This window comes from Schistosoma mansoni, chromosome W, assembly GCF_000237925.1.
Source record: "Schistosoma mansoni strain Puerto Rico chromosome W, complete genome".
Lineage (NCBI taxonomy): Eukaryota > Metazoa > Platyhelminthes > Trematoda > Strigeidida > Schistosomatidae > Schistosoma > Schistosoma mansoni.
The window spans coordinates 45,297,292-45,307,517 of record NC_031502.1 but is presented as its reverse complement, the minus strand read 5'-3'; the positions used below and the strand labels follow the sequence as shown (position 1 = coordinate 45,307,517).

Here is a 10,226-nt window from a genome sequence, read left to right as displayed (position 1 = left end):
CCTACTAAAACAGGGAATAAAGATTCGGACTAAGTAAATGGTCGTTAGCATAATGCATTTTTTCATTTTTAATTATTAAATCATGTTTAGCATGAAGCAATCGAGAGGATCCCAGAATCACTTAATCTTTCACCAATATTTTATTATAATTTTGTCTGCAAAATGAGTTATCTGACACAAAACGATTGTCATATACGAGTAAAACTAACAGACTTTTGTTACAACTAGCCTTGTTTGATAATTTAATAACAAATAATAAAAACAAATCAAATGTACATCTTAAATGTAGATAGTTTTAAAGTGCATTAGTTTCACATTTATTAAAATCCAAGTGAACCAGATAAAATTATTTTCACTTCATTGGACTTAGTATTGTTTTCCAGGACATATTTCCATCTTAACCAGTAATAATAATAAACTGCATATAAATAACGTCAATTCATTTGAGTCAATATTTTCCAGTGTCAAAAGCATTGACTATATGTTTATTTTTAATACTTTTAGTTTCATACTATTTACTGGCTTCTATTTGATTTTTACACAGGAATATCTGTTTGTACTAAACTTAATAATATTCCTTTTTATTAACGGAAATAATATTGATAAATAGATTATATATGAAGTTTATTATCATTCAACTTATGTGAAGTATCCCAAATGTTGTTTTTTAGGTGACCAAAACAATCAGTAAATTTAATAAGCCATTTGCTTGATGAGCAAAGATGGATAGTGGCTAGCAGTAGAATCCAGAAAGAGCGTTTCGTCCTATTTGGGACTCGGCAGCTGAATGTGCCTGCATCTCAGAGTTGATGTTCATTCTAGGACACGAACTCAATATCGTTCGCTTCAAACGCCATCACGTTATCCACTAAGCTACTGAGCCTGATGGCCACTTGCTTGTGCAATGGGGTGATCAGTTGCAGTCCTAAATATCAATGGGAAGATTCAACCAAACAATACCAAGTGGATTTGCTTTAGTCTAGGTAATGGTTTAAATTTTATCACCTAATTTAAATTTTAGATTTCATGTACTGTTAAAATGTATGAAGCTTTATATTTTCCTTGGTTGCATCGGTTTAAATGTCGTAAAAACGTTGTATCTTACAAATTAGATCAAATATGAAACTGAAGACAGTTTGCTTAGCCTTAATCGACTGGTTAGATAAATTAATTTAACAAAAAAAGCTAAAGATTCATTTGTAATGATTGTTTATAGTGTTATAAACAAAGATAATTTATTGAAAAATAACTTCTCACAATATTCAATATGTTTTAATCATGAAGTAGAAAACTGTAACAGGTTATTTTACTTACTCAACTTGCTTGTCGTCGTTTTTCAGTTCCTGTAAAATTAAACCTGTGCAAATTCACTATTTGGAAATAACGACTGAGCATTTTCTATTTATATCATGAACTGAATTCAACTCTATGGTCAATTCTAAATGACTTGATTTAAAGAGTTAAACATTATGTTCCAAATTCGATGAAATAAAGGTAACACATTTATACGAATATTCGTCAAGGTTAGAACGAATAGCTTGACAAAAATTGGGCGCTGAGTATAGAGAAGTCATTATATGTGAAAAATTATATTCGAAATAGTCTCAGCGATTGAAATTTAAATAATCCCAATGTTTCGTCCAGCTAATTTGTCTGGACTTCTTCAGGAAAATAATCAAAATCATCAAAGAAATATATAGTTTGAAAAGCCTTTAAGCTTTGATTTTATTTTTTGGGATTAGGTTTGAGAATTTCATACTAGTACGAAAAAGAAATATTCAATCTTACCTAGTTTTCAGCAGTTACCTATCTAAAGTCAAATGATTATCTAACGTTCTTTTTAAACAGATTAATTCCTACAAATTTCTTATTAATTTGAAATCAAATGAACGTTTTTTAGTTTTTCACAATCATTTAACATTCATAATTTTGATATTATCAAAAACTCAAATTTGACAATTAGATCTAGTGAATAACTTGAATAGGAAAATGGTTATATCAAACTTGTAGAACCTTGTTTACTTACACGTGATATTGTTGTTTGGTTTTTATTTTCAAATTACTTATTTCTTTGATGATAATTGATTGCGTTTATTTATGAATAATCATTTCATCTTTTTTTTAAAAAAATGGAGTCATTATGAAATATTGTGAATGAAATAAGGAAAAGTTTAGTAAATGGATGTCTATTAAACATAATAGAATTCATGAAACATAATCCCTTAGTGAATATAACTGCAATCAGCACTTAACAATTTTCATAGTTGAGATCATGAGTCAATTGAAGCTAGACCACCATCGAAAACCTGGAAGCACTGGACGGCCGTTTCGTCCTATTGTGGGACTCTCCAGCAGTTCACATCCACGATCCCGCACCCACGAGATTCGAACCCAGGACCTACCAGCTTCGCGCTGGAGCACGTAACCGATAGACCACTGAGCCGGCATCCAACGTTGTTAATGTCTAACTTCAACTGACCCACGAAGTTGAGCAACCGTTCGCTAATTGTCTTCAGTGAGTTAATATCTCTACAACAGTGACTAGTAGAGTTCAACCAAGTCTGTTGAAAATACTGAAATGTCCACAAAAACCTCTTCTGAACTTAACAATTTATTAAGTGTCAACGTAGTGGTGTAGTAATGTAAACTATTTACTTAAACTTAGTAAAATCAAAGTTAATATCATTACTAAGATATAAATTTGAAGTCATCCTTCATTCGTCAAAGTCTGAACTCCTTCATAAGCATCTTTTCTAGAGATAATAATTCACAGTACTTGGGCACTGAGTTGGTGTGAGACATTAAGGAGAAAGAATTTATTTGTAAAATCTCAGCGAATGCACTTGAAGTAAATTCAACGTTTCACCTGGCAATCTGGTCCAATCTTTTTTGAGGAAATATAATCAAACATCAAAATTATCGAATATATATAAGTACATGGTTCTCTGATTAACTGTAAACTAAACAGGACATCTAATCACGTTAACAATGTTCAAAGTAGGTATATATTATAGTGTTTATAAGACATGTGGTGTGATATGTAGTATGTGAGGATAACAGATTGTGTATATTCGTAAGTGGATCTGAGGTGTGAGGAAAAATTTCATTCACTATTTATCGCCTCTGAATTTTTAAAACACACAATTTTATATGTGATATGAACGAAATATGTCACAGCATGCATAAAATGGAGATAAATAAACAAAATAAAAATGAAGGAATGAATGTTTGTGTTATTTTTATCGTTCCCGTTAATTGTTTAACTGATTTGAACAGTTACATTTAATTGATGCTATTCAGATAATAAGTGATAGATTCAAGGGAATAAGGAGTTCAGGTTTACTTATTAATTATTAGTTACCATGAGACAGCTAGTTGTATTTCATCTATCCTATTAATACTATTTGGATTTGCCCATATATGTAGGGCTTCTTCTGTTAGTCTTTCTTCGTAAGAATTAAAAATTTATTGAACAATTCTCGTGCAACTGAAATCAATTGTATGACCTGATTCTATTGAGTGTAATGCTACCGCTGATTTGATTTCGAGTTTTTTTAATATAATTTGAGTTTTTAGGAATATGATATAGGCACAGTTTGTGTTTTTCAACGTCACATTCAGTTATCTTGATGCCTCACCTATATATGTAGCACTACAATCTTTAAATTTGATTTCATAAACATGACTTTGTTATTCATCCTTGTGTACTGGATCTTTAATTCTTACTACTTTTAATTGGTAAACTTGTTATTCTTTATCAATGAGTTTGTTATAGTGTTTATGATATCATAAATATGTATACCATAGATATCGTTTACAAAAAAATAAGTAGATTCGCCAAGTGGTTGCTTCAGAAGCTTATTCACTCTATATCTAGCACTACTAATAAGCTTATAATCATACCTATATCAATTATTTGACTTAATACTTGAGTTTAGTGTAGTTATTGATGGGAATTTTAAATCTAAAGTTAATACACTTTAATTGAACTGTTTAAAGCTGCTTCACATCTAGTAACATGGATTTAAGTTCGATAAGTATACATTTATACATCCTCTATTTAAACTTATTACGAAAATGAATCCATCAATTAATTTAACTAATGTTTACTTTCTTAACACACACACACACACTAGTCAATCTTTTCTTTTTAATTCAAGTAAATAAATAAATTTTCTTACGAAGTGAAAATATCATGCTTATCTTAAGAACACAAGCTATCTCAAACATTAAAATGCATTTAAACTAGTGAGTAATGATGTATTATAGTCATGTTACCTTTATTTGTATAAAATCAGTTTCATTATAATATACTTGATCATTTATTTTATTCGGTCAAGTTTGTTTATTAATTCATACATTTTGTGATAGTGGATTTTCTGCTTCGTTCAAAATTCAATGATTTCAAAGATTGCATATTTTCAATGTAGTAAGTTGTTAAATGATTTTGTTTATCATATTCTATTATTACTGTAAGTTGACTTGACTTTTATATATAGTAAGTATTGAGAATGCTTAGAACAATAACAAAAACTTAGAGATTAAACAATTAAACTCAATGAATGCAATGCAATCAACACCATTAGTCCACCTCTTTCAGTTCAAAATAAATAATGAAAAATAATAATCAGTGTTATTTTGATGAAGTTTTGTTCTCTGAGCTGGATGGTTTAGTCGTGGAGCTTTCGTCGTCATTCTGAACGACATCATCAGCACAAATTTCGGGTAGAAGTGAAGTGTTTGCATTTCTCCACATGTGATTCACAGCTTGTCCTGTGCACCTCGATGTTGATTGGTTCTTATTAACTTTGAGTCTGTCAGTGTTTATTTCAGTGTTAGTTTCTATCAGTCTTTTCTTTTTTCTTTTTTTTTCTTTGATGACTGTCTGATTTTTTACTAAGTGAACAAGTTGAAAAATATATTAAAAGTGTTTATGTTAAAATTGGTGCTTATATACACTTTTTAAGTCACCCTTAAAAATCTTATGAACAATATAATTTAATCACTAACAAAATAACACGTTTTAGTCAATACTTTTCTTTATCATTGTACCAATTATCATTTGTCTTCTTTCTGTTTTATTATTCAATTATCTCGTTATAATATTTGACTCATTTCTACTAGGTTGATTATATTTTATTGACACAATTTAATTTAATAGAAAACAAAGAATGAATACATCTGTTCGATTATCAGTGATTCTAAACTCTATTAATTGATGTCTGCAACTAATGGTCACAATTATCACCTAGATCTCAAACAATAAGGATCATTTTAAATCGTTATTGACTTTATAGAATAAAGCCACTCATTTATTTTTATCCATCTCTTTCACTCTTGAACTAGCAAATAATGCACTTCGAGATAAGCAATGGTTGAGGATATTTGATATATATCTCAACCACCTCAGTCAATAAAGATTTACTTCTACAAATTTGGATTATAAGTATATATATAACGATGTTTATTATTATTATTTGCTATACTTAAAATGATAAACCGTTATTTAAATGGTCAGTTAATCATGTGAAAAAAAGTTTTATTTTATTTGTAATGAGCAATTGTAGAGTGTAGATAAATCTCAAATCATAACTGAGTTTTAACTGGTCTCAAATCACTGCTTCTAAATAAAATTGAGTTAACCAGATGACATATGGATTACGTTTATTGAATACAAGATTCTTGTTAATTAATAGTACTTTTTAACTTATTCATATTTACATAAAGTATTAACTTAATCAAATATACTGAAAAAAAGCTATTGCTGATAAATAGGCAAAATAGGATAGTGGGTTTATCTTCATCTGTTATTTTTATCAGGATAAGTATAGAATAAAGACAAAGAATAAAGTAATGATATCTTGATTCAATATGATTGTACATTCTCTTACTATTTGATCAAAATATATATAATGCAATAAGACCGGCTTTATCAAATTGTTCCAAAGAAATTTTTTTCCTATACTATCTCTGACAGAGCCGTTCGGATATAAACTCTTTAAATAGTTGTAACTGTGTTACGTCTTTTCTGCGCTATCACTGACATTAAGAAAACGAAAATTGTCATCTTATTGATCTATCACTGACATTAAGAAAACAAAAATGATCTTCAATGCTAAACTGAATATTAATTTGTATCTTGTTCGAAAGTTTCAATAAGTTAGTTGCATATTGGTATTGATTAAATATGATGGAAATGTTACCATAGTATGCCTTAAATGAAATGTCAATTTATCAATGTCTTGTTTAGACGTGTTTGTTTCATAATTAGTCATGAAAAACATGAACTCCTTATTGTTGCTTTACCAGTCTGACACAATATGTTTTCATCCAAACTGGAATGAACCTTCTACAAGCCCTCCAAGATGTTGGAGTGGAACTTGAAATACCTTCACTCGGAAGGCATAATGGAGTTCATCAATGACATCACGTGAGGACATTTTAAATTTATAATAATGATTACGACTTAGCTGGCCTCTAGTACAATCATATGTTCAAACGTAGTCTGTTTTCTAAAAGAAAAATACATCAGTATTTCTTTAACCTTATAACGCAGGAATTACTTAATAACATCACTTTCCAGCTCTTTATCAGTTCACATACTTTTAGCTAATTGAGCCTAAATAATATTATTTATAGCCATTATCAACATGTAGGAGGTATTCATCAAAGCTTTGTCATCATAGCATGAGAATTAACGAAATTCTTATCCCGAATCCTTCTGAGGCTCAAATGTAGACCTTCACTTCATTGGGCAAACATTTAACTATCTAAATATTTGAGTCAAAATCCATTGGTATACGTACTCAACTTATATCAGATTGCATCATAGCACAACAAGTGTTTCAATGCAGACATATCTAACACCTCTGAGTTCAATCCCTGATAGGGCTTTAGGACCACAATCCTAGAGTTCAATAATAGGCAGAAATAACTGACCAGTTTTCGTTAGTTTTCAATGGTCTATTAAATAAGATTAGTCCGTGACCAATACCACCTACAAAATAAAACAGTCTTGACAGAACTAATACACCTAAAATAATATTAATAGGTGTTTACTCATTTTACTGAGTCACCACGCAGAATAAGATATTTTAATTTAGTAACAACTGACGCGTTGGAACCCAGTATTAAATAATGTACTATATTTTTATAATAATAACACTATCAATACTTTCTACTTCAAAATCCACAGTGTGGGGAAAGTTTTAAGTATTATATGCAAACATACATGAACACCGTTACCCTATATTTTACAGTCGAACTTAAGAATATGTTAAGTAACATAGTGTAATTATTTGAATCCAGATCAGAAACTCATAGCTATCATGCTGCTCACTTCTCAGACGAAGTAACTGATAAATTTATCAAAGAAGTATGTGTATCTCCTCAATTTCCAACACGATTTCAATAATTGTACGGTGAGACACCGATGAAGAATCGTTGATTCATCTGATTATAACGGTCCATTTTAAAAATTTTGACCCATAATCATTAAACAATGACGTTTTTATATGTTACCGATTGCAAGTCTACAGTTCATCGTCTTTAAAAGCTAAGATGACCAATCACTAATTTTATGAGTAAATTTTACAGGTTAATTCACCCGTTTAAACACATCGTTGAATGCGATCACCATACCTTTTTAATGTATTTAATACTTTACCAAGCGTACACCCCTAAACAGTTTCACCAGAAAAGAGCTTTATTTCAGAAATAATCATACTTTGTTATTTCTAACTTTTCTCCTTTGCTTAGTCCTAGCAACTTTCTTACCTTTATATCATAAAATAGACATACATTACACGAGTCAATTAATTAGGTATGAGAATTACCTATCAATGTCATAAAAACTGTAAACACATGTAGTAATAAAGTTCACTAACTTCTTTATTTAGAGATAATTTATGATATCTAGTAGAATGCCTATAATTTTCTCACAAAATACTAGATATTCTGACATATTAAGTCCTTTAAATAAGGTTTCCTAGTCGATATTGTTTTTTCAAAAAGGTTTCCCATTAAACTAAGTCAGAACATTCTGTCTTTAGTGAGAATAGTTATCTATGTATATAAACCTAAAAAATTTTTTTGGCTGACAATTCAAATTAATATTTTAGACTAGATATAACAACATCTTAAAGATATTTGTGATGTCACGTCAGGTGATCATGTTATTTTTAAAAAATTTATTGATGTCCATAATATAGAATACATGTTGATTTCCATAGATACATACATACATACATGAAGGAAAGAGCATCAATTTAATTAAGGTAAGTAAATTGATTACATAGTTTGGAGAGTGTAAAGTATGTTTTTATGTATAAAAAGCAATAAACTACATGAAATTTATATCATAAATATAAATATGATTCTTACATATTGATAAAATTAGTTCTTATATTACGTTAGTGGAACACTTACGGAAAATCTAATAATACTAAGGGTACATGGGTTTTAAAACTTTTTAAAGTGTAGAAATATTATTAAGATTGAAATTTGTTTTTTGTCGAACAATTTCCTTTCGACTAAATCCTCTTATATTTAGAGTCACAATAATCTTAATTATTCGAACCTCATGGGTTATTAGAATTCTCCTAAAATTTCAAACACGCTTCCGTAATGATTGTCAACAAGTTCGAGACCAAAGTCCAGAACCACATACCAATCGTCTATTCTCAACTAACTACATGAGTAAGAAAAAATAATTTCCACTTCATCAAAGGACATCAAAAAACAGTAATTAGTAATAGAAAATCATTAGTCTATTTTATAGCTAACTTAGTTCACTAGTACATCTGAAGATATTTTAAAAAAGACGTTTGACTTGTTATAATTGTTTCAAGAAAAGTAAATGAACAACATATAAGCCATACAATCGCCTTGACAACCCACTCCTCTAATAGCGTGGGTAAGGATTCTTGATATGCTATTTAAAATCAGAAAGGGCTGTTAGTTAATATGATTAGTATTTATACATTATACATCGGAATTTTCTGATTTCATCATTCATACTAACGATGAGTCAAACTTCAAAAGGTTATGTTACGCACTGATTACGTAACTACAGAACACCTGTAATTTATTTAATAAAGCTAGGAAGTTACAAAAGTAATCATTAGATTCTAGCTGATTGTGTGAAACTACCATGAGTTTCATAAGTTAAGCATAGATTTTACGTTTCTTCATGTATTACGAATATAAACAAAAAATATAAATCATTTTGTTACTCAGTTTCCAGTTCGTTTATTTCAGTGTTATAAACTCCCAGAGACTGACTTTATACGGGATTCATCAAAGCTTATTTCGAGAATATCAGAAAAACAAAGTCACGATTATCCGTAAATCATTGTCCTAAATAAACGTTTCCCGAATTTTAAATTTAAGAAAGTAATGAAGTAGTAAATCATAGGTTTTATGTAATTTCATCAATCACAACATTCAAACTATAAAGTTATACTATAAAATAATTCCAATTCTTTAACAACATGAATACACATTAAAGAATATTATATAATGGTTAACTCACATGCATATCATAGGTATCATTTCAGATATATCTGTATTTAAATCAAAATATATTTTCATTGTTTCAGGTAATTTAATCTGTACTTGTTCACTAACAATTCCACCAGGAAATGCAATAATCAATGCTAATAATCCAGCTGCAACTAATAAACATTTTACTCGACATGGTACACTAACTGTTGGATCAGTTAAATGTTTGCCATTTTGACTAATACCTACACTACGATTTAAACATATAGCAACAAGTAGAAAATTATTTAATGCAACAATAAAATAAATAAGAAATGCTGAAATTTTACACATTATATTGCCTAATAACCAATTTTTATATACAGCTGTATAGGCTGTATATGGTACACCAAACCATGCTAATGCTAAATCACATAATACACGTATTAATAACATTCTTCTATTAGCTAATGATTTTGGATTACGTAATTTTTTAATTGTATATATTAATAATAAATTAATAAATGTACCAAATATTAATATTATTATATACAATGATAATAATACTCTTTTATAAGGATTTTTTAATAATGTATTCACATAATTATTAAAAAAATAATAAATTTGTTGTGATGTATTTTTGGTTGAAAGATTAGTTAAACTCCATTGTAAAATTAATTGTATATCATTTATTGTATTATTATTATTATTTTGATTATAAATTGAATATATTGATTGATTATTTT

At 28.9% G+C, this 10,226-nt stretch overlaps 1 protein-coding gene across 1 annotated transcript; it reads right to left on the bottom strand.

Moving 5' to 3' along the window:
- Positions 1-9,528: 9,528 nt before the first annotated feature.
- On the bottom strand, positions 9,529-9,936 carry Smp_132220 (putative g-protein coupled receptor fragment; the record flags this gene model as incomplete). The annotated part of the gene is made up of 1 exon (XM_018789870.1): positions 9,529-9,936. One exon carries the CDS (start codon positions 9,934-9,936, stop codon positions 9,529-9,531), a length of 408 nt encoding a protein of 135 aa, XP_018655270.1.
- Positions 9,937-10,226: the final 290 nt, after the last annotated feature.